Below are 26,801 nucleotides of genomic sequence, written 5' to 3'. Positions count from 1 at the left end.
CAAACGAAATACGTGGGGAAAATGCAATCCGCTGCTTACTGATATCATAAAGGAAATATACACTAGATACCCCAGTTTTGATTTGCTATAGAACTGTCAGCGATACCTAAAGCGCTATCTGGCAACGAAAGGGTATATAAATATGCCCAAAACAAAATCAGAAAATTCCCAGTAAATGCGTTCAATATGCCGATTCTAGTGCACCCCTGCGCCACCGTATCTGAAAAATTGCGCTGATTCGGTGTAACTGGTGATTCATTACAGGGAGGTCGAAGAAGCCAAGATTGTTTGAGACTGTCCATCGATTCTCAATTTAAATTCTCATTATGCGAACATTATAAACTTCGTCGGAGTTGACAACCATGTAAAAAAACACAACATTTCATGTGTATAAACCAATTAAGATTTCTGACAGCTCATTTACAACCACAGATGCAAAATCAAACCAAAGGAAATTGGCTTGTTTTCATCACGAAACCGATTTTTGCAGTGCAAAATATTTTGTTTTCATCACGAAATAATTCAGCGCCTTTTCTTTTTTAACGGGAATAGAAAGGTCAATACTGAGTTGAGTCCACTAGCCGACCTATAGCGTACCGTACATAGCTAAAGACCAACAGCTGCTCATTCACTTCAAACTATTGTTGTGAATTATGGAATATCATTGATTAGCATGAGATCTAGATATTCTGCGAGAAATAATCGGGAGGAAAGGCTATGGGCAAAATAGTTAAAACCAACAGCTTACCTCAGTGCAAAGTTTCCAGCAGAGGAACCAATGGAAGCAGTTACCGAAACGATCGCTCAAATAAGCCTCTAAATATTCCATGTGTGCTCCAATCAAATGTCCTAATAGTTATCACAGGCAAGCTGCCCCTGACACTCATCGACCACATCGGGAGTGAACTAAAGTACCTACCGGATCGCCAGCGTCTCATGCATTCACACAGTTCAGTTGAACGGGAGACATGTGATTTGTTTAATCAAAACGGAAATCTATTCGTGCAGCGGAAGACTACCTCTGCTGTCATGGGAAGCCTGTAAACTTCCAAAAGATTTGCTTAGTGCGTTGGAAGCCGAGTGCCGGTCATGTGTAACAAGCCAAATCTTACTGTTGCTAGAACTTGTCTAACAGGGATGTGTCCAGGTTCTAATTATGAAGACATTGCGATGTAGGTAATTCTCACTTACGAAGCAGGCAAGTCGTATTCGGTTACCGATCCCGTCAGATAATTACCTGTGGACAATATAGTTAATATGCATAGTAAAGCAAAGATGACCGTATTTACTTACCAGCAATTCCGAAGTCTGAGAACACAAATTAACATTATTTATTGTCGAAGTCAGCGGAAGAAAAACTTGCACTTTACGCAGGTGATGCAAAAAACAAACTTCATGGGAACACATGAGAATGCTGGAACGATGAAACAGTGATGGCAATAAAATTAATCTTTTTTAAACTAATCCCATTATAGTCATTACAATGATTAAATTCTAGTCGTGAAAGTAATCATTGCAAAGACCGTGCAAGATTACCGTTCAGGTTTGTACAAAATTTGACGTCGGAAACGGCGTATTCAAGGGCATTGGAGGGACGCTCTCGAAAGCAACCGACGCAGCTCAGGTACAATTGGGAATATTACTTTTAGGGCAGATTTTTCACCCTCGCTTAACCAGTACGTTTAAACCTGCCTTAAGCGATAATCGAGGGTGAAGAAATCGTTTCTTATAGATACAAATTGAATGCTTACCTACGTATGAAAAAAATACTTTAAAAATGTAATGCATGTCTTCCAATCCAATTCCAACTACACAATGGCGGAGAAAAAAGTAATAACCGCGCGCACGTTCGGAGCGGGCGAATTTTACTTGTCATTTTGGAATTTGACGTGGAAACGTCACTGAATCGGGCCTGGTAGTCGTGAGGCAGGCGTTTTGTTGAAGCAGCCATTTCCGAATGTGGGTAGTAATGGCGGATGCAAAGATGAGCGTGGTGGGTGCACTCAGTATGAGTGCACACGCACAGGGTAGCCAGTTTATGTTCAGCATGCGTTACACTGTCTTTGAGTATCTCGACTCGTACCACACACAAGCCTCATTCGCATGTTGAATGTAAGACCCAGTATATTACGAATTCGTAAAAAGAGTTGCAATTTTGTCATCAATTGCTGATGAAATTCAAGTATGCAAATATGTAAAAAAGCATTTTAGCGTAACTATTTAAATTGATTAACTAGCATATGAACGATAAGAAGTGAGACCATGAATATTGTTGCTAGCGCTGCCATCGAGTTTAATAAGATCTCGCACAACATTGCTAGGAATCATGACTTTAGGACTTCCTTAGAAAAGTCGGAGACGGATATAGCGTAGTAGGCAGGTCGATTGCACTCCATGTAGCTTACCTGGGTTCGATACCCGACCTCGCACATACCGGTAGATTTTTTCTAACCCGAAAAATGAAAATGAAATGAGTACTCGAAACAAAAAAAATTGTATTATATTATTTTCGAATTTTGAACGCACTTTATTTCGTATTGTTCTGCGTTTTATCAATTTGAAAATAAAAACAATTGTAATAATATATATTTACAAAAATATCACATTTTGGAAGTGAAAAACCGTCGGTTTTGAAGTGAACGGAAAATGGATTATTTCAGCTATGTTTGGCTATGTCTTGGTACTTCTCGTCTGGTTCGGACGGGCTCAGAGAAATCAGACCCCACATATCTCTCATGAGATTAAAACGAGGATAATTGACTTGGAGCTGCCATCGTTTTAAGGAAATGATTAAAGTTCGGCAGATAACGAACGACCAGAATGTCGCGTGTTGGAACACGTGGTAGTTTTACTCGGACTCGTAAGAAATAATGTATTATTTTTTTGAGTCACAGAGGAGCTTCACAAGCTCAAGATTTATTGAACAGTTTTACCACACTTGGAACGATTCTTGACTTATACGAATATTTTAAATATTCACGTGACAAGCCATCAAGTAGTGTTTTAAATAATGTTTAAATAAACTATTTTTTCTGGTGTAAAATGGTTGTGTCGAGACAACATTAGAATTCAAGTCATAATTATACCGTTTACTGTACACCAGTAAATAAGTAGAATTATTTTTGCAATTAAGTAACAAAATGTAAACTTTTCCTCATCATTCGCTCATTCCATTACTGTATTGAGTAAATATACGTCAAAGCTTACCACAACAGGGGCTAGTCCCACTGCCCAAGCCAAACGCACCCATAACCAACCCACGATGGGGATTCCGTTGTCTGGTATAACGCAGCTACACCAGAAATCACACCCTTGATGTTTGGCTGGTGTATGCAGCCCCCTTCGGGACACTTATCCGATTATAATGGAACGTACTTATTTACTCTCCCCTTTCGATATCGGTTTGAAGGAGAACGTGCTACGTTTTGTGACACCATCAGCCGAACCTGAGACGTTTGGCCTATACACACTGTTGGAAACTTCTTTTATGATGGACATTGTAGCTATTCTGGTGGGTGGAGTCACGTACCATTTTTCTCCATTTACCGAACGCTTAGCCTATCATTAAGGATGCTTTATGAGCTATCAGTAGCGCTGTCTGTGTCCAGAGTTATCTTTAGTCATCCCGACCCACAATTCATGGGTGAGTGACACAAAGACGGATCTGATTTGCTAATAGCAGATTTTCGTTCAATTCCCGGATTAATGGTGGAGTGAGGGGAGAAGGCGGGGGTCATCAAGTATCGACTATTTCATCTGTTATGTTTATACACTACGGATAGTTCGAAGTGCTGACTGACAGGAGTTTTTTGACAGCTTCCCAACATCGATCCAGCCTAGGCAGTAGGAGAGGGCGATACATTCACGTTTGTGAAAGCTACGTATCGGTGGAAATGTTTTCTGTTCATTTAGCTTAAATGAGATGGAATGAGGGTAGGAGAAGGCTACACTGATATTGGGGAAAGAGACGATGCTTTTGCCCAAAGTTTTTGAGGCGGAACACGCATTTTGGGTATCCTTTGGATTTTTTTATTGTGCGAGGAGAATCACTCGTAAGCGCGGACCAGTTGGCGAGGCGCTCTGATTAAGCAATAAAGAATTTCCTTTGAAGCAATCGTCTGGTTGGAGATCAGTTTTCTGCTTTAGTAGAAGTAAATTAAATATGGAAGAGAATACCATATTAAATTTGAAGTTTATTAATTCCTCTGAGATGTTTTTGTATGGAGTGTTGAATGCAAAAATCAGGCATTACATAATCCAAGTAAGTAAACTGGCGCTGTTTCGTAATGTTTATTTTGTAGAATTTTAAAGATTTTACATTTCTTCCAAAATAGAAAAGGAGAAAGTACCAAAAAATCGGTAAAATTTACAAACTTGATAAATATATTTCCACGTATGTATTATGTACTTAGAATGGATTTTGTTTTGGGTTTTCTTGTTTCGCAGCTTTAATGGTGTACCCCTTCCAATAGAACTTTATTTTCAGTTCGACCCAGTTTCTATCGCGCTTTACTCTTTACTGCCTTTACTCGGAACATCAACAGAAGCGCTAACACATATTTCTCGTCTCTGCTATTTTCACCCAGAAGTCTATTTTCGAGTAAGTAGTAGCCGCTGTTATCAAAGTATGCAAAATCGTTCTACTTCACGAAGTCTACAACTGTTGAGCGACATCAAAGAGCGTCAAAGGGACATAAGTAGACAACTAATTGCGATGGAATTTTCAAAACTCTTCTCTCTGGAACTGGTTAGTTGTAGCTACTTCAGATTCCAGAAAAGCAGCGAAAGCGGCAAGTTGTTTCGAATGATTCCATTTAGTGAAGGGTGAAGCACCTACAAAAACACCGGTAGATATCTATACTATGAAAAAATATGGAAAGACCATGCATTATTTACATTTCTCATAAAAAATGTGTAGGATTCGCTCAAACTTTGAACACTTTTCACAAAGCCCCGAAAGTCGAGTCTCATATATCAATCGGCTCAGCTCGACAAATTGGGACAAAGTCTATATGTGTGAGAATGTGTATTTTTTTAAGAGCAGACAAATTTTTCATACGCCCACGCAAGGTTAGGGAATGGGCAGTCACCTTGCTAAATGACCTAAACGACTTCTCCGGCACTACTTTACGACATTAGTTCGGGGAGGAGTTTTTTATGTGCATGGCACACACTTTAATCCAACTACTTAGTATTTAGTTCCTACAGTAAGGTTAGAGGACCACTCCTCGACACACTAGTTGGCCATTTTCGTAGGCAGTACGAAAGCAAGTTGTGGGTTGAAAATTAGTGCGACCAACTCCAGATTGTCTAATTTACTGAGCCCTTCGGCTCTCTTGTGCCACTCAGCACTACGACTCGGTTTCCTTGTGCCATTCAGCCAACCGAGCCAACCAGCCAGGTGCTGAGGTCGGTCTCGTGATTTCAGTGGAGCAAGGCGTCCGGTTCACTAGTGCCTGACAACCCCCGACTGGTGGTGCTTTGTCGCGATCAACTCAGTCTAGTCCCCGTCGGTGAATCTAGCTTACACTGATGGAGAGTTGCCCGGTTCTCTCGATATCGATGCTTTTTTATTTTCATTATATATCTCACGGGTCAGCCGGTAAGGTGTTGTGATCAGTTCGGCAATTCCAGGTGCACGTGGCGTCCGGTTCCTTCCCGACGACCCATACCGGGTGCTCTGTCGCGGTCTACTCGACTAGTCGCCGACGGTGGATCTAGACTACTCCGGCGGAGAGTTTCACGGCGGTGATTGGTCTCCCGCAACCGTTGCTCGCTGTTCATCAAGCCACTTCCTTTGTATCTGCTTCACCATTCTGTTGACCGCGTTCGACGTGTTTACGTCGCTTATCACTTTGTAGGCGATATTGTTCGAGTTTGTGTCCGGCCCAACCGTTTCAAGCATCTAGCTAGCATATGTCTCTTGCTGCTTCTCGGACCGCCGACGTTTGGCATGATCCTCGCTGCTGCGCTCGTTGCCTTCGCCGACTTTTCGCAGGCGTAGTCGACGTGGTTGTTGAGGTTCAACCGATCGTCGATTATCAATCATAATTGCTTCAATGCACGCTTCGATGCAATCACGTGTCCTCCAACGTCGATCTGCATCAACTGAACCGCTTTGCAGTTGACCAACAACACCTTCATTTTGTGGTGAGCTATCTGCAGCTTGACTCCATTCATCCAGCTCTCGATCGCGGCACCTCCACTTCTTCAAGTGTCTCAACCATCACCGTTAGTGGCACGTCGTACGCGAAATCCAGGATTTTCACTTTTCTGGACAGCCACAGTGTCAAGACCCCATCATACATCCCATTCCAAAGGCGTCTACTCGTCAAGCCCGTTGCAAAAATGCCCGCATTGATGAATTTTAGAGAGTTCCCCTGAACCGGAAGCCGACATCTTGGTTTTCAAAATGGCCTTAAACATCGATATCGTCTGGCGTCTTTTCGTCCATCCCATTCCAGAAATACTCATATTGATTGAGTTTTAGAGAATTCCGCTCAACCACAAGTCTGCATCTTGATTTTTAAAATGGTCTCAGACATCTTTATTTGGCGTCTACTCGTTATTACTGTTCTGAAAACAACCATATTGTTAAAGTACTGGCCAAAAGGAAACCTCAAGATTCGACGTTTCCACTTTTCCAAAAATCTTCTAAGGAATTAGAATAAAAGCAGAAACCGTGGTACTTCCATAATCCGTGCAAAAAAAACTTGTTCAAAAATCGTTTGCCTTTAAAAGGACTTGAACATTTTTGATAAAACTCCGAAATAAACCCTTTTCCTAAAATCGTCTGAGTTTTTTTGCAATGAATATAACGCGGTTTTTTGCACGGTTTTCTAAATTAACACGGTTTTACATTTCTTATAAAAGAAATATATAGAATTCGCTCAAACTTTCAAGATTTTTTCCGAGGCCCGGAGGGCCGAGTATTATATACCAATCGACTCAGCTCGACGATTTGGGACAATGTGTGTGTGTGTGTGACGGACAAATTCTCATTCGTGTTTCTCAGCAATGGCTGAACCGATCATATCCAAACCAATTTTAAATGAAAGAACTAAAAAACAGTATGAACGCTATTAATTTGTTTTTGATTCTGATGTTTAGTTTCCAAGATATGAATGCTTGAATGCGTAAAAATGGCGTTTTTTGCAGTTTTTTTGAATTATCTGCCGAAATTGACAATATAGATTAACAATTTATATGTTTTTAGGCAGCTTTAACGAATACCTTTCGAAAAAGGTATAGATTGTTGAAATCGAACTATTATCAAAAGAGATATTTAGCATTAAATGCGGACGAAAGATTTTTATCATTTCCGATTGCCAGAAATATGACCAAAAACATGTAATCTATTATTAACGCCAAAACGGCTTATTTTAGGTCAATAATATCTTCGGAGAATTTAATGAAGGCAATATGCCCTTTCTTTTGGTATTGTGCTTTTGCTGATTAATCCCCCTATGAGTGAGATATTTTCACAAATTTTCTTGGAAGTGATTATATCGAAATGATGTCTTCGGCTAATTTGTAGCTCTTACTTTTGCAAATAACTTTACTGAAGACTTCAAATATCTATTTTGAATACTTTAAAAGTTATGGCTTGTTGTTTGTGGATTACTCTTTGTCGCCTATTTATTGTTCAATATAGTAATAATCCATTGAAATAAGCCAAACATTATTTCAATAAAACGAATTTTGTATTTCATTTTTCTATCTACAACCGCTAGAAATAATCACCGAACACTTTCAAGTTGTCTGGAAGGAACTTGATAACTTATCAGTGCAAAAATATTCATTTGTGCGAACCTTCTGACTGCAATTAATTATAACCATCGGATCGATCTGAAACATATCGGAAAATGAAAAGCGAAATAAATAACTCCAAGCAACGGCGTAGCCAAGAGAAAGTTTTGGGGTTTACCACCATACAACACCCCCCCCCCCCACCACACCCTACAAGAAAAATTGTATTGAAGTTGAAAATTTATTGATGCTGACTGATTTAATTCAATCTTACAATAACAATTATCTGATCCGTACATTGATAACCTGTTGTTGTAAACATCATGAGGACTTTTGATAAATCGTCGGAATGGGGTCCTGATATGTAACAGATCTATTGGTTTTGATTTCACAGTTGTCTAATAGCATCAATATCAAATTCCTGCCTGAAAACATTCCAAAAGAAAATTCCAGAGTTCTGTAATCAATCATAATCCTCAGATTTATTTTCAAATTGAGTTCGTTTTTGTAGAGATGTACTGTAATAAGGGTCTTTATTTAATAGGAAAGGAAGCGAAGTTAAAATTGATTTAATGAAACATAGAACTGCTCACCAAAAAAAAATGCATAACTTTCAACATTTGCTAAAAATGTTTTTGCCTTTCTCATTCACTCTAAACTTCGTTAATCTAATCCCGACCCAGAGGGTCGTGTGTCATATGCCAATCGACTGAGTTCGTCGAGATCGGAAAGTGTCTGTGTGTGTATGTATGTGTGTATGTGGAAAAAATTTCTCAGAGATGGCTGGATCGATTTGCACAAAGTTAGTCTCAAATGAAAGGTACAACCTTCCCATCGGCTGCTATTGAATTTTTCATTGATTGGACTTCCGGTTCCGGAGTTACGAGTTGAAGAGTGCAATCACACAGCAAATTCCCATATGAACTGAAATGAAAAATTTTCAAAATCAAATTTGTATTTTTGATGCCAAATGCCTGTAAAATGCATGAAACATTGAGATGTTTGGCAAAATGGACTTTTTTGGGCTTTGGTACATTTTTGCCTTTCTCATATAGAAAGGTTATGAAATCACTCTAAAAATCGTCAATCATACCGGCCCGGAGGGAGTATGCAGTGAGGGGTTGCTACTTTAAAATTAAAACTAGTTTAAAATTTCTTCTTTCTCCATGATCCACAGCTGGTTTCAAGCGATGTTTCAGTATCACATAGTATCTCAAAATCGTGACAGTCGATCCATTGTATGTATGTGCAAATCATACTGCATATGTAATATTAATTTCCACCATTGTATTGAACATAACCAGCCATGGAATCGTAGTCTGGACAAATGAGAAAAGCACAATTGCACCACTAGCAGGTTCTGATCAATTTTGATGAGCATTTGATTTTTGTTGTATGACCAATTATATGTAAAGATCAAATGTTTAAAAACAGTAATTTAAGGTCAAGATAGCATCATTTTGAAAGCGCCAATTTCGGAGGTTTAGTATCTTCAATGAGTGTTACAAACGTTAAACAGCGCATCATTTGATAAAATAATTTTGACTGTATATCGTCCAAGAAGTATTTATAGTGAATTTTCTCAGGTTAATATTCATGACTACAATAAAGTCTCAAAAAATTCGCTAAAGACACGAGCCTTGTTACTATTTTCTGTAAAATAATTCTGCATAATTTTAAAACTTTAAAAATTATGGTTTCGGAATTATGCCGTTTGGACAGTAAGATCGATTTTCACCAAACCCCCACCAAACCGAATTTCTGGCTACGCCGCTGACTTCAAGTAAGTAGAAACAAAGTCGTTCTACACTCGTTCACAAGAAACTTCTTCGAATGCTGAATATCTATTATAATATATTGACACCCCAATTTTATCAGCCAAATATGAACTGCCAAATATGATTTTTTTTATTGCATCGAACTACAACAATTTTTAGGTAGCTTTCAAGGGGTTATTTTATAGACTTCTTCCAAAATTTGGCGAACCTATTCCAATTCGTATACCAATTAATTGGTATACTTAAGGTTTTATATGTTGCAGATAGAGAAAATACTGAAATTTTCAGCTTTTTTCCTACACAATATTACGAAAGCTTATTAAACAATTTTTCCTAATAAGTTTGTGAAAATTATAAACTATTTGAAATTTTTTAATAGTTTAATTTTTTATTTAACCGTTTTTTAATAAATAGTGACCATCGCTTCACAACGTAGTCTATTTTTCATGGCTTGCGGTGAGCACGATCTCTCGAATTGCTGAACTGAAAATTATGGAATAGAAATTAATTTTTAGTGCTCTTTACAGATTTAACTCGCCGCGCAGATAGCTCTGAATTAGACCCGCTGGTGCCCTAAGACGATTTCGCTAGATTTTCGGAGCACTGTGCACCCAGTGCATTAACGCAAGTTACGGAAGGGTATCGAAAAGTTTCGTGAAAATGAAAATTCCAGTAATGATGATGATTTCCCAAACGGTTCGTTTTCGAGAGGTTTTTATTTGTTCTTTGGCATTAGGATTAGCGATAATAATTCAAATCAAGGATACTACTGGGAAGTCACCTTTAGAAAAAGTCGATGTCCAAGTAAAATTTGGAACTATGCAAGCATGCACTTCAGAGATAGCGTGATATCAGGAGCTGCGATTTCATTTCAACGCTTTTTTGTGAAAAGGGCGATACTCACAAATGTAAACATAAGGCTTTTTTCATACATGCGAATGATTAATAAATAACCCCTTTAGGAAAATTCAGTTTTCCTACCACAATTTAGATATTTTATTAACAGAGCATTAGCAATAATTCGATGGTATGTCTATTTTATGGGCTATTTATTCGCTTTCCTTTTGATTTGGTTTGAGATTTCTAGCACTGATGTTGTCCTATGCTGATTTGAACGATTCTCTGAGTCCTGCCACTATCCCATGTAGTATGTGTTATCAAAACATCACGAAGCATCAAGTTCTAAATGTTCTCAAACGATATAATATCCGAAGAGAGTGATAAGAGTTATAAGAAATGTCTCATCACACTGTTAGGTGGATTAAAAGCGTTTTTACACGGATTTCGCAATTAACGCGTTTTTTGCACGATTTTCTGAATTAACACGTGTAACACGTCAGGGTAACAACACAGACTTACCAGACATGACACTCGAGATCACCAAAGTGTTGCAAAAATTTAACGGCCTTTTCAAACGTTAGATTACCATTCCCATAACTTTCCGTGCTCACCGCAAGAGGTGCGCGACCGTATGACATGATTGACAAAAATACGCAAACACATACCATTAAGCGTCTGCGTTTTGTTATTGCCGTTATTGTGCTAAATGAACTATGTTAGGAACAAACAAAAATAAACTAGTGCTCTACAATTGATTGTAGTAACCGTTCGTCTTGACATCAAAACTTTAAGGTGCTTTCTGTATGAAAAAACGAGGATAAACTTTAGAGGAGCTATGTATGCAGGAAGCAGTGGCCATCAAAATGCACCACAAAACAATGATTTTGGCAGAGTTTGCAATTAGTTCTGCAAGTTTTTCTACTGACCATCAAATGAGAGTCGATTAGGAAATTATTTGACACATTGTCAACAGTTAATACTAATCTAGTTGAAAATGAAATAATAAAAATCAAATAGCGTTCTCTTCAATTTCAATTTAATCAAACAAGCACTTTCCACAATCTTCAGCACAATTTGTGGGGAACACTCCACATTACAGCACGGATTAAATTGTCCTCTTCGCTTTCTGTGTTTAAGATAATCCTTTCTAGGCAACATGACCTACCCATTGCTCAGTTTCTTCATATAGTGGAGTTGCCTGTAAAGAAGCCTCTACCTTTGCTAGAATTAATTTATTTCAGAATACAAATTTAAAGGTCTAATCTGACTTTCGTTTAATTGATGTTTGTTGTTAGGTGCATTTGCCCATAATAACTACTTACGCACACCAATGTACCGTCATGTCAAACGGACAGATGTGTCAAACAGATGATATAGTTCAAAGAATCGCCACGAGGCGGCGATAGTGTGCCAAGCGAATTTAAATTGGAAATGATGATCACGTTTTATTAAGTGAACTGTTCTCAGTGTCATGTCTGGTAGGTCTGTGGTAACAATTTAGCACTGGGTGGAAATATACCCTTTTTATGTATACACTCCGTAGAGTGTATTTGTTTACGTAAAATTATGTTCACCGCTGTTCGGTACCGTTCACATTTAGTTGTAAATTTTTGTTCATTTTCGCGATTGTGAACGGTTTTATTTGTGCAGATAGGTTAGACAATTTTTGTGTTATAAATAGAGGTAACAATTTAAGTTTTATAGCATGCTACAAGTGCACTCTAAGTTTTGTGAGAGGCTATAAAACTACCATAAAACCTCAATTGTTACTAGGGTAGCGACTGTTGGAAATATACGGATGTGATATGGCTTTTCAGTCGACAATGCGATTGCGTCGATTACTGTGTGATCTTCGCCGAAGATCACACAGTAATCGACGCAATCGCATTAAAGCCATGAGTGGAAGGACCCAGTACCAGCCTCTCATATATCGCTGAAAAAGTGATATGAGACTGAAAAGCCATACCACATCCGTATTTTTGTGTTAGGTTTGTGAATTAATAACATAGGGTTTAGTTAGGTAACCGCTCTCCTCCCGCTGCAAAGGTGTGCGGACAATGCTGTACCATAGCGATGGCCGATGATAGCTATGTGGGATGCAATGAGGTATGTATAGGTGTGGCAGAACACACGGTTTGCTTGTGTTGGCAACCAAAAATATGTAAACAATCCAGAAGCACAACGGGTCGACGTCATAGCGTTCACACGATTCAATGGGAGCGGAACGACCGGTATGACGAAAGCAAGTCGATTTATTCTGTAATCACTCACACCACTCATTTTACGAATACCAAAGTGCCATTTTCGCCATACCTGTATATACAACATTGTGTGGGATGTGCGTTTTTGGTGTTTGTTTTGGTAGAGTGGAAAAGGCGGTGTTCGTGAAAAATCAAAGTGACGAGCCACAGTTAAACACACGTTGATTATTTCGTAGAAGTTTACCGCCACAATAGCTTGTGAGCTAAGCGCGCGTGTGTGACGGAAGAGATTCCCGTCGAAAGTGCCGGCCCGTGGTTCGGTCAAACGTTTTAGTGGTGCTGGATCGCCGTCGGGAGAAGCTAATTGTAAAGGAGTTTCCGCTTCTCCGACTAATCGCAAAGGATCCTAAACGCCCGCCTCTCTCGCTGTAGAGGATAAGCCGAACGAGCGTTGCTCTCCTCTACAGCTAAAAGCCAAGGAGTGGGAAGCAGGTTGAGCAACGGCTTCGCCTGTGAAGCACACTGCAGTGTCTTCCGGGATTCGTCACCACTGTCGCAAGGGAGGTTCCGAGAAAGGAGCAAAGCTCACCTCCCTGGCTAATTGTTAAGGACCGCTATCGGAGCAGCCAACGACCACAGTAGAACGCGGCCGTTGTAGTCCCGGTCGGTGGTCGGAAGAAACCGTCCGCCTTCCCGCTATCGTCAGAAGCAGCGGACCATAAGGAACGCAGTGTAGAATAGGTGAATAAAAGACAGTAAAATTAGTAATTTATTTCTTTGTTTACCTTTTTATTGTTGGCCGCCTTGAAAAAAAGGATCCGCCAGGCAAACAAGAACCCGAGTAGTGGGCAAACCCCTACTCACATTTACTTACACACGCGGGGGCGACTCCTGAAGGAATTATTTTGTGAAAGTCAATTTCCCTATACGAAATCCCATGTAAACTTTAAACCGAGGGTGCAAAAATATAGTTTCACCGATCGAGCTAGAGTTGTTCTAGGTCCCAAATGGTACCCAAAATGTTGCTCGGAGCAGGAACCTATAGCTGCTATTACTTTTTAAAGCATTAACTCTAAGGCCATTACAAATCTTTTTTAAAAATTATGTCACCCCCCCCCCCCCCCTTCAAAATTGCTGTAAAAAATCAGGGGGCAAATAATTTTTTTTAATAACCTCAATTGAAAAAATTGTCACTTTTTATAAAAAAAACAATAGCTTTCATAGAGTTTTGCTTTTCGTCATTGAAAACTATTCTAGTAGTTTTGGAAATTGCCATCCCATGATTTTTTTTTTATTTTGAACAAGAATAGTCAATATGGTAGATAGGACGTCCGAATAAAATCGTCGATCCAGTCTAACATCAAACGAAACGTTTACTGTTCGCGGAAGGAAGGAGCCGCTCGTGAATTCTCAAACAAACATCTCATGGCAAGGCTAACAGACCGACTTCTGAATCGATCCCATTTTAAACGCAACAGTCGATAGAGATCGGTAGTTGCACTCTAAAATAATTTGTATAAGGAAACAATCTGAATTCACATAAGACTCCTGGCGATTTATTTGTGGTTTAATATTCAATATGCATGAGATTTACCGAAAGGCTTTTGAAATTTAAAGATTTAATATGGGATCGCAGTGTTCAAACCGTATTTCCGCACCCATATGTGCGATTCGTATGAACTTCACCAGATCAAAGTCTGCTACTAAACCTTCCATTTAAGACTAAGCTTGTGAAAATCAAGTTAGCCGTTTTCGAAGGAACCGAAGAGACTTTAATTCTGAAATATTCTAAGAACTAGGAACTTGCAAAATTGTCGAGAAGGACGCTGGAATCAAAAGGACTTTGTCTGACCATCAGCGAAGGCTCTAGCAAAGCTAAATGTAGATCTTACAAACAAAGGTATCATCAGTACTTACCGCAGGGAGAGCCGGGAATCCATTATCCATGTTAGTGTTTGTAGCCTTGGAGTGACAGCAAAGATGAAAAGTGTTCGAAGATATACCCACAGCGACCATCAAGCGATCTGGTACAGCATTGGTAACCGGACACGGTTTGAATAACGAGTGAAAGTGGAAAACAGCGATCTTTCACAAGGACGTGTCCGTCGAAGAATTTAAATTTGGGGGCATCCTCTTCAACCTAAATGCGAACGAGTTAATGGTAGTACTAACAAGGGCGTGTAATGCGACCATACTGAGAAATGGGAGACCGAGAAACAGTCGTCGGCTGTAATACGACGATTACCGATTTACGTATAAGTTATTCCGACCTTGGAGAAGAAGTTAGAGTGTTCGTAGTGACACCGAAAGAGGGAAACGAGCTGCACGAGCCCCTTTTAACAAAGCAGTCGAGCTGAACAAGAAAGCTTGAATTGATGAGCTTTTCCACAAAGCCAACGCGAATTCTCGAGGAGACGCCTAGACGCCGCCTGTGCCAAAAAAAGATAAAAGGCTGCTGCACCACCTGAAAGGTGTCCGGAGAAGCTAGAGGTCGCCATCGAAAGGTTTTCCCCGCAACTTGAACCAATCCTCGCCGTACAGTGAGGAGGATGATCACGAAGAAGAAGCTCGAATTACCGACAAGCAGCTGATCGAGATGGCGAAAGCCATGAGTGGAAGGACCCAGTACCAGCCTCTCAAATATCGCTGAAAAAGTGATATGTGAGAACCCGGATATGTTCAGAATGATCCGATAACTGGAAGCGACAGAAGCTGATGCTGCTTCCGATGCCAGGAAAACTTGGAGATCTTCCAGCGTATAGGTCAAAAGGATATCGCTATTGCGTGGTGGTTACCTTAAACGTGAAGAATGCTTCAATAGTACTAGCTAGGAAGCAATCGCCCATTCGTTGTACAGCATGAGTAACTCTGCAGGATATTACAGAGCTACTTTCAGTACCGAACACTGATCTATGAAACAGACAAGGGAGAATGACAACTACGACTGACGTTCCTCGGCCCGACGCTGTGGATCGCAGTGAACGATGGAGTATTGAAGCTGAACCTTCTCAGAGATGTAACGATTTTCGTGGATACACCACATTATCCAAGTAATCGGAGAATCACTAAAAGAGCTGGAGGCACTCTCCACGGAGACGATTGCCCATCATAAAACAGAGTTGGTGTTTGTGAATGTCTGAACTGTTGTCTAGAAAGGAATCGTGTATTACCTGTAGGACAGTTGAAACCTGAAAGAGGCAGAGTCAAAGATTGCTTGGATTAACTGCATATGTTGTCACTTACGATGAGTGCAAGTGCACAGTATAATTCCGTAGATGTCCGGTATGGAATGCACTGTATAATTAGAGCTCTTAAGTAACCCACCAGGTGTTCACTAGCAGCCGAAAGAAAGCAACAGGCGAAAATCGCGGTCGGAGAACATATCATCGACTCGAACTTTTAAAGTCACGACGATTATGCTAAGGGGAAGACTATGAGAGTAACCACAGCTTTGGTTGAGGCGCCAGTATACCGGGCGCCACGAACCATCTGGAATCGCCGGACCGAAGCCCGTGAGCAGACTAGTTACACCGTCAGGAACTAGATCGAGTGAAGCGCCAGCGGTTGGTCGTCGATTTTTCAGCGAACCGGAAGCAGCGAACCAGAAGCTACGCTCTATCTGGTATCGCCGAACCAACATCGCCAAGTACTGGTTGGCCATTTGAGTAGGATTTATGGACTACACAGAAAAAATATTTTGTAATTTTAAGTTTATTTTCATGCACATATTTGGAGCATGAATATAAATGTAAAATTAAGTTCCACAAGAAATACACACGACTCGTCGTGCTTTCTTCAACGAATTTTATTATAATATTACACGTGGATCGAAAATTACAGTTTCTTTAAACGGAAAACCAATGCACTTCAATGTATTTTTACTCGAATACTGCTGTAAAATGAATGACATGTAATATTACACGAATGAAAGCGTAAAATTGCATGCTGTTTGATGCTCCAATTGGTTTTAACGTAATTTTCAATCAAATGTTTGATTCAATCGTTGTATGTTTACATTCGTATTGATTTACATATCGTTTAAATTTCATTATTTTTTGGTGTGTATCCGAATAGATTGCGACAAAACTGGGAGCTAAATGACTCACGCAACGGGCATCGGTATCGGGAGAAATTCCGCCGCCGAGGCATAAATGATTCACTGAGATGACTCGCGTAAACAGGAACTAAATGGCTCACAGAAACGGGAGCCAAATGGCTCACGGAAGTTCCCAACTGCGATTAACCGAATAGGTGTTCGGAGCTAAACGGCTCGAATGTATGCTCTATTGTATCATTTTGTCATAATTTGTCCTGGACAATATATAATCATTTTTATACAAAGACATACCTTAAGTACCACCATTAAAGCTAAAATAGATTGTTAAAATCATGTAAATGGAACAAGCGAAATGGAAATTTCAACAAAAGAACATTCTATTCGAAATATCTCGTGATCTCGATCTTGTACAGGGTATCTATCTTCGGAAAACCTGTTCGGAAGATCAAAAGCTGTGAAAGACCAAATAGTGTTCAACTCTACCACTAGGTAGTGCCAGTGATCATGCTATTTTTTTGAGTTCACTGTATCTCAAGACCGAATCAGTCTCCCCACGCTTTGATGCAGTCTCGTGGGGCAGAAGGAAGGAAGAAAAGTAAGGACAGTTTTAAGTGGTTATGCACGAAAGTGAGTCACAACCATTGTCAATGCACTTTTGAAACTCTTAAACTTTACTATAACAAACACACTTATAGACATTTTCACATCGATTAACTGAATCTAGTGATATATGGCACTCGACACTCCGGGTCTAGCTTGACAAGTCGAGTTTCAGAGTGATTGCATTCCTTATATGAAAAAGGCAAATATGAACTGATGATTCCTATACGTTTCATAAATCCATACGACTGCACAACAAGATGGGGGAAAAGTAAGTATTTTGAAGATGTACACGGAGCAGAGCCAAATGACTATCATGTACCAAACAAACAAATCTACAAGTTTTCAAACACAAGCTATAAACCAAACCTGCCGTTTTCACTAGAGCTCGAAAAACTAGAGTATGCACAGAATGTACGTTCGCCAGTTCACCAGTCCATATGTAAAATGCTACAATCCTGTTTCTGTATATTGTTATCAAGCAGGGTCATCTTTGACCAATTTTCATGCTTTTTGTGTGAAGTCGGTCCATGTGCCACTACAACGGTACGAAAACTATCCAAGCAACCAAAAGTTAGGATAATACCTAAAAGTACTCCTTAATGTTCATATTAAGTTCTTAGTGATCATTTAAGCTTTTATTGGGAATTTAGAAACAGATTAAACCGCTATTAGAAATTGTACTCTTCGGAAAATTATTTAAAACGAAAAACTTAACCATTCCTTTCTTATATGAACTTTTGATTGATTCAATAAAGTTTGCTTGAATTGCTTTAGTAAAACAACCCCGCTATCCGAAAACACCCTGCGGAAACGACCACGAGAACGATCGCAGGAAAATGTAAAATGAAAAAAAACTTTTTTTGTTTTAATAAAAATAAATATTTATTTTTTATTTGCCACCCCCTTCAGAAAAAAAATGTACTTGGACATAATTTTTAAAAAAGATTTGTAATGGCCTAGTTGTAGTATGAATAAGGTCGTGTTGGACTTGACTTTTCGCTTCGTTCAAACGCGAGTATTTTAAATTTCCCATATGTAATCCATTTTCCGAATTATGCACACATGACAAAACACTAACGTTAACGGTTTCGCGGAGTACATTCGTGTCCCAGACAAACATAAAGCGACCACTGTTAAGTTGGTCGGGTGAAACTAATATGGTACATCTCCTTTAAAGGATGTTTTTAATTGAATTAATTTAATGATACAGCTTGCATTCTGTTGAAATAAACCGCAATAGAATAACCGGGAATTCAAGCAGCACTGGGGTACGAGTGTCTTCCACGAAATCGTTCTAGAGTAAAGCTTATACCTCGAAATAAAATAAGAAAAAACCAGATTCACGTCACATGATGCTGAAATAATGCGATGAACCAAACCACACACCGAAACGAAGAAGCCATATATGTATCACGGAAAAATTTGCTTTTTCAATTTTGAGGTTTTCTCCATCAATTTCATTGTGCAAATATACACAAATGATCACACGCTAATGAGCATTGCTTATCAGCAATTTCCCAGCATGTATTGTGCACACGAACGCATTATTTACGGTTGATTTGGGCCTTTCCTTGTATCTTATTTTGCAATAAACAAGCTATTCAGGAAATTTTCGGTGTTTAATTAGACCAAATGAATGCTAGTCACGAAAACCAGGCGGAACCATTTCACATGAAATGAGTTTCTCTATTCGACAAAAAAAGGATGAAACAGCGATTGAGTAAAGTGAAGAAAAGCAACACCTCAAACGTGTCGGAGAAGATTTGGTGGTGCAGCGTCATTCTATCAGGCGGAATGGGTTCGAATTCTTGTTTGGAATTTTTTTTATGTTCACCATTCGAAATATATATACATATCTACTTGGAATTCTACTAGCAGCTAAAAGTGAAGGTGATATGACCAAACGTTGACGGGGAATTCAAGTACAACTTGTGGGTAAAGTGTCGTGTAAGCAGAATGTAATGAAAAGCGTTTTGGTAAAGACTGACGACCAGATTATATTCCGTCCTTTGGTAACGTGAGCAAACTTAGCAAACATGAAAAATTCGAAGACATAGATCATGTAGGATATAAGAATGTGAAAGTTGCTAGTGAAAGTTGGGCTAACTTATTTAAAAGTTAATTTTAACTTCGCTGCCATTGGCGATCTATTTGTCAGTGTGATCGAAAAAAAAAAGAATTGACGCACTTGATGCCCCCCCCCCCCTCACCCGATGATCAGGGACCTGAAAGGATATAAGCGAACGTAAGTGATGATTGATTACACTATTAAATGTCTTTTTGGTCTTTCTGTTGTAGTCGTTTCGCTTCCACGCAATCGAAGAAAGCAGGCGAGCGTTAAAAGATTAGTAATGGTGGTAATTTCACGCGATGGTGCTAGAACGAATTAATGTCCATAGAGACGTGTTTCACTCCCCAGCAGTTTACGTTGAGGCGGAAGGTTTGTGAAAATACTAAATTGAATAATAAAAATACTTCTACAGTATACTAGACCGTTATTATTTCAATTGTGGCTCTAAGTTTCAGAACTCTCAAAGCCTGTGTGTTGTAAATGTTGTAAATAACTATGCGTCTCCATAAAGTTCTTCAATAAAGAAACGAACTTAGCAAAATGTAAATTGCCAAAATTCCAACAAATTTACTCTAACAGGAATGCATTAGCTCGCACCAAAAATATTCAAAACTTGCCGTAACAGCTGGGTACTGTGTAGAAACTATCACACCGGCAGGAGTACGGTCATAAATCGTTTAAAGTTGAAACACACTGCTGAAGGCAACCAGTTGTTAATAGGAATTTACGAACGGACATCCCAACTGCCAACATGTCTGAAGTAATTTGCGAGAATGTGCGCAATAGTAATGTAAGTGACACTCGGTGAAACCATACTGTTCAATTGATTCTGTTTTGCCCTCCGTAAGGGACGGTTGGCTGGCGAGGATGATGATGTTAACCAACTCTGTGCCCGAAGGAACTTTTAGAGAGGATAGTTAATTAAAAAGCAATTAGACTCAATTGAAATCTACTGCTTCCTACGCCGCTCTGTGCGCCATGTATGCATGTCCGGGAAGGGGTCTGCGTTCGATCAAAACAAATCGTCGGTGACAGCCTGGGTATCAGTCATCTCCCTGAGGCCAATTGCTGCTAGCGTGTGTGTCCCACTTTTAGGTCAGAAAAAATCAATCACCTCGCATCCATCGATGGACCGGTCGATGGTATGAATAATAATAACGTTGATGCTCATCGGTACTTTACATAATTGTGGAAGAGGATAAATGTAACCGATCAGATCAAAAATTAACAGGTATGAATTTAGCACACGACACCGATGGCCGTAAATTCAATGCGGTTTTAGGTAGGGTTATAAGCCTATTTGATCCCAATTAGGCAATGTTCAGCATTTTTAAGCTCGTGGATTTTCAAAGATCGTATATATCAAATTTAAAGATAAAAGTGTTCTAATTATTTATGTATTGACGAATACAAAACGTTCGATGGATGGCGCTGGCGGTGCCATGCGGGTGTGTACATGTCTAATATATAAGCCAACATTACCCAACAGGAATTTAAAGAACCCCTTCGATTGGAGGTGTATAGAAACTCCTTGACGCGTACATAATCGTATGAAAGAAATGGCAATCCTTTATGGCTAAAAATGCAATCACTTTTGATTGGAAACCTATGCTACCGGGCAACTCAAAAGGACATGATGTCCCGTACCGTAATATTAGAGAGGGTTGCAACCCGGAAACGTTTTCGCTTTTCTGTTTATGTTTCCATACCTTCGCCACTCTTTGATTGCCATGGCTTCCCATCGTCGGTCTAGACCACGACACCGTTAACGGGGTCGGGTTTACTTTAAACATATCAGCCGGCTTTGGGATAACGTTACTGCGGGATAGTCTTTACTGATGCATGGAACGTGAATCCCCTTCATCCACCATGTCGTTCGGCCGTCGTTAGTCAAACCTGAGACTTATTGAAATCTGATACTGCATCGCAGGTGACTTGTAGGTAGAAGGGGTTGGACGGAATCAAATATTGCAGCTTAACTTAGACAAATGTATTTATGGCAATATGGGTCGCCATATTATCAGTTGTAATTCATCATGTTTTACGGCATATTATTGACTTTACTGCATGCATTCCATGAGCTTTGTGGTCCCATTTCGAATTTTTCACCGAAATCATCATTTTTGTAATACTGAACTTTGGTATTTTCTTTTATATTTCCATTTTCAGAGATATGCAGTCAACACGGAGAAAAGCGGCGAAATCATTGTCACAGTTCAGGTATGAAGCACTAACATTTTTCCGGATTTGAATGAATTTTAATAAATTTAATTGTCATGTATGAATGGAGCCAGGGATGGCATGCCAAATCCTTAGGGTCCCAACGTTTCATCACGAACCTTGTTACCAATTCAACAGACTTTGTAACTGATTTGCTGTATCGATTTTGTTGGCTATTTTCGGCAAATTTGAGACTAAGAGAAACGAAAGCAATGAAATTGAAAGACGGATAGGTATTCTAGAGCGAATCAGTTATAAACTTAGAACGGAAAACTACCGTTCTAAGTTTATAACTGATTCGCTCTAGAATACCTATCCGTCTTTCAATTTCATTGCTTTCGTTTCTCTTAGTCTCAAATTTGCCGAAAATAGCCAACAAAATCGATACAGTAGAACCTTGCGGCAATTAAAACATAGTAACATTTGTAACTGATTTGTAGCTTTCAGATCAATTGCAAGGCAGCGGGAGAAGGCCTGGCATTTGTTGTGAAAACTAGCATTCTGAACTTTTTACTTCAGCAAGTCTACACAAACGGTGTACTTACTGATGCTGGTTTAGTTATACAGTCCTACTGCTTCCTACTGCGCGGATTCCTTCTGCGCGGTACCTGCATTGTACTTGTACGATACCCATAGCTTATGGGATTTCGACTAATTGGGGCTGTGTCCGTTTATTTCGTCCGCGTCAACATGTAGCGCCATACTTTCTTTGGTTAAGTTGTTGTACTCACTTGGGCCTACAGCTTAGAGTCATAGGGTATCCAATTAGTTTCATTTCATAACAATAACAGTCGAAAATTTACACCGAGAAAATTCGTTATATTGAATATATTGATTTCACACATAATTTTTTGCAATTTGTAGTAGCAGATAAAATTACTGTCACACATAGATATCATGGGAAAATTAATGAAATTATAATAGTATGCCACATAGGAATTTGTTACATAGCAGATATCACATCATTTTTCTGTTTGCCTCTCGTTTATTCTGTTGCAAATTTTATGCATTGGACGTTTTCGGTCTTGAATGCATAAAAATCACAGCAGAATAAACGAGACTGAAATGAAAAATAGGCAAACTCAATTTGAAGTTCAACTAAACGGTTTGTGGTTAAAAGCAGGCCATATTTTTCTGCGTGTACCAAAAGCGCGGACCAAAGACTTTTACTAGAGAGACTTTCGATACTTTGACAGATATATACCGGAAGCAAAACAAACATGTTCCGAGGCGAAAACAATGGGAACACCAGCGACAATCCTAATCTACACACCTAGAAAAAATAGTGTAAATTTACGTCTCCTGACCCTGACATATACGAGCATCAAAAATAACTTAGTTTTACGTTTGATTTTAATTTTACATGACGTTGAATTTCGTAAATCATATAATTTTACTCCTCATACAGCGTTTGTTCTGAATGGTAGGAAGTGTAATCTTATGTCATTGGGCATGTAAAGTATATGTTTCATGTAAAATTAAACGGAACACGGTAATGTTCCGTCATTTCGTAAATTACGGTTTGTTGAATTGTGTCATGTTTGCAATTACGTCAACGATAAAATTCAGATTTTTTTGGTGTGTAGTGTTCTGTATCTACTATTACATTCCATGGAGGCGCCCTAACCTAAAAAAAACATGAAAAAATGGTTATAGAAACGAAATGGCGGCCACTTGAAAATAAAGTATCGTTTTTTCACATTATTTTTCCACTTTGGCCGGTTTGTAAAAAATCCGTTACGTACAAAATATTGCGATTTTGTAGGTTACCACGTCGGAGAATGTTGTTTTCTCTTAGGCGAGCAAAACGCGAAGTTGATTGGTTGAATGATTAAAAAACGAGAATATCCGCAGATTCGAAATTTGAAAACATTTTTTCGTGTATAATTTAAGTTACGCGATCTATTTGTCTAAGAATAAGTGAATTTATTGGTTTTTAAGGTCACTAAACACGAATTTGTTGATAGGTTTGGAAAATTCAACGTGGCGGATCCAATATGGCGAACTAGAAAAAAAAATAAAATGCGTATCAATTTGTATGAAACTTTGTATATATGGGTTTTTGGGGTCGCTGAATACGAATTTGAGGTCAAATTTGACAAATTCAAAATGGGGGATCCAATATGGCGGACGAAAAATGTGAAATGTTTATTAACATTAATGAAACTTTAAATGTAAGGATATTTAGTGTCGCTGAATACGAATTTGAGGTGAGATTTGAAAAATTTTAGATAACGGATCCAATATGGCGGCCAAAAAGTGATCATAAGTAATGTTCATGAAATTGTGATCAATACAAATGTTTTCGAGAATGAACTAAATTTTAAGATTAGTTTCGAAGAATTCAAATGATAATCTTACAATTAATTAAAATTAAATTAAATTAAATAAGTCCTCGTGTTGCGTTTGCCATGCCAAATATTCTGCGGTGCCTTCCTTTGACTTCCAAGTTACACAAGCCTGGTAAAACGAAGATTTGACCACAACAATTTCCGGTGAATTTTCCAATCGAGGTTGTAAGTCCAACAAGCGATGAAACCCCCGCTTCTTCCACGAACCGTTCTCGAATTCGGATAAATTCAATGGATTGTTGCACGCAGTATTTTAGCGAATTTGTGATGTGACGGCTTTCTGGTTATGCTCGACTAATGTGTTTTGTTGAAATGCGGAATACATCATGTTACTGAAGGTGTGCTAAATGTCCTTGACAGAACAGAAGGTTTTGTCACTTTAAAGTCCAAGTCCAAAAAGCCGCATCACAAACATCAAACGTCTATTCACTTCAAAACAATGATTCACGTGGGGCCTTGATGGTACTTGGCGGATTGCGCAGTAACACTCGATCACCAAGTTGAAGGCTTCTCCTGATGCGGTGGATCCAGTAAATTTCAGGTTAGAGCCACATGATTTGCACACCAGACATTCACTTAGCAAGTAGAACGGCATCAAAAAGCGACAAATAACATAATTGCTGCTTACGTCGATGATAGCTTCAATGTTCTCGGCTGTTTTCAGTTTCTTCGCTGACGTGCCGACGAATTCTGCATCCGTTTCGGCAGTAAATTGATTTCCCTTGAACCGACCTTTTTTCTTCCTCGAAGGACGCCCAGTACCTCCGCGACCATATTTGTGCGGTCTTTACATTTTTCTTTGAAAACCTTATTCTACCTTCACGAGATCGCTAAATTTGTTTGGTAGACCATACCGGCAATTTGTTAACGCACCTATAAACACTACTGCCACCTCTAGAATTAATGTGTTTAGCCATGTAGCGGTGGAACTGATTTACGGATAAAAAAAACATTTTACCGACTTATTCTAGACACTTTCAGCCTTCGAATTATAAAATTTAAAAAATAGAATTTTTGAAAAAAAAAATTAATTGAATTTAAAAATGTGCAATTTTAAAGTGGAAAACGAAAACTTTCTTTATGGTCAAGATCACATAATTGCGAAAACATCACTTTATTGATTAATTGTTCTAGAAGTAAGTATAAAAAAATAACTCATCAATAAATAGTAAGAGACTTGGTGTCTTCAGCTGTTGTTGTGGATAATGTCAGTCAAAACAACTTTGTTGAAAATATGAAGGCTTCATGTATGCCACATATCATGTTCATGTAAAACAATGTTTAGAAAATTTTCTTAAGGGGTTACATACCTTTTTATTTTTCAAAAAATCGATTTTCTTTATCGATTACTTTATCTGAAAATACAAATCCTTGAGAACATTTCCCAATTTTTCATAGAGATCCGAGAAATAGAATGAAAGTTATAGCGCCTTCAAGCGCGCTGCGTCTACCAAGCTTAAAATTTTAAACTCTGTTTTCTTGAAAAAACCAACCACTATCAACTACCAAAATACTATAAGTTTGATGTAATGAAATAATTGCTTCAAATTCAAACTATCTTCACATTTTTGCACAAAAAGTAATGTAACCCCTTAAAGCCAGTTCTCTTCAATATAGCTTCTTACAGTAAGTTTCAGAGACTCATGCATTAGAAAGAATGTAATTTTTATTATTTATAAAGATCAAGGGATATGTATCATATAGTCTAATCCATTTCGAGAGCTTCAAAGTTGTTTGAAATAACATTATCGAAAACTTTACTGAAAACATTAAATTTTGAATTAAATTTGCTTGAAGTGTAAGGCTTAACTACCAGAATTATTTGATTAGAAGATGTGCCGTTTTATGTTGTAAAATTTTCCAAAGACACTAAACCCTCTAGGTTTCGAAATAACGAGAACTTGACCGTAAAAAAAGTTTAGAAATTTTCTTATTTAGTTTTCTTCAGCACTCAAGTATACACAATTAATATCCACTATCGAGTCGTTTTTATGTTTGCGAAATCACGGGCGTTGGTTTGTGTGTATGTCGCAATTGTATGTTTACATTAATGACCAATGTTGTATTATCACGCAAGGTTGGAACGTTTGTATGTTACCGGGCTTGATCGCATGGACGTGTCGCGCGTATGTAACTTCGCGTGTGTGAATCCGTTTGTATAAGTGTAACCGCTTGCATATTCGCGTGGGTTTTTGAATGTGCGCACGATCCGCGATTTGGATTGTTTGATTTAGATCTAGAAGGAAAGAGACCACTAGGGTATGCAGTCATGAGACTACTAGTGTATATGCGCTTGTGTTTGTTTTGAGATGACAGTAAAGACTTCCGGACGCGACCGATGCATTATTACGCGAGAACGAGCGTTGATATAATCGTACTTGAAACCATGTTTTGGAATTCGTAATAGCTAACATATTCACCCTTATTCTTGTTTGCGATTAATGCGAGGTTGGTTTGTATTCACGTTTACGAAATCAATATTAAACGGGCTTACTATTCGTTCGAATCGCTCTCTCATTCGTTTTAAACAAGATTAAGGGTGATCACCGGAACGCCTTATGTATGCGGGATCGCGGGCGCAGGTATGTGTGAATGATCGCGATTGTATGTTCGCATGCGTAGCCATACTTGTACAATCGCGAAGGAAACAGTCGTTTCTATGTTAACGTGTTTAATCGCGTGGTCGTTTGTATGCGAATATTAGCATGTGAATAACTTCGCGAGCTTGATTTCGTTAATATAACTGTGTAGTCCTTTGCACATCCCGTGGGCTTTTGAATGTTTGCACGGGCTGTCATTCTGATGTTTAATTTTCAGTGCACGGTTCAGATGAAGGGAGAAAGTGAGCTCATCGTTATCACCGGAATCCCGAATTATATTGTCCTGAAACTTGTTCTGTGTATATTGTTGTAAACGTGTCTTGCTCTTGAT

The 26,801-nt window shown here is 38.9% G+C and overlaps 1 protein-coding gene across 5 annotated transcripts in view; it reads left to right on the top strand.

The window, feature by feature from the left end:
* LOC131684110 (uncharacterized protein ZK1073.1) overlaps window positions 1-26,801 on the top strand; it is a 185,701-nt gene that overhangs the window by 135,899 nt on the left and 23,001 nt on the right. For all 5 annotated transcript variants that reach the window (XM_058966679.1, XM_058966675.1, XM_058966677.1 and 2 more), the window contains one exon: window positions 21,469-21,519. Coding sequence is in view for 4 of the 5 variants with exons in the window: in XM_058966675.1 (XP_058822658.1) it covers window positions 21,469-21,519 (51 nt within the window). In the remaining variant the exon portion in view is untranslated. The remainder of the gene's footprint in view (window positions 1-21,468; window positions 21,520-26,801) is intronic.

This window comes from Topomyia yanbarensis, chromosome 2, assembly GCF_030247195.1.
Source record: "Topomyia yanbarensis strain Yona2022 chromosome 2, ASM3024719v1, whole genome shotgun sequence".
NCBI lineage: Eukaryota > Metazoa > Arthropoda > Insecta > Diptera > Culicidae > Topomyia > Topomyia yanbarensis.
Note: the sequence above shows the minus strand (reverse complement) of the source record. Positions and strands in the feature narration are given on the sequence as shown.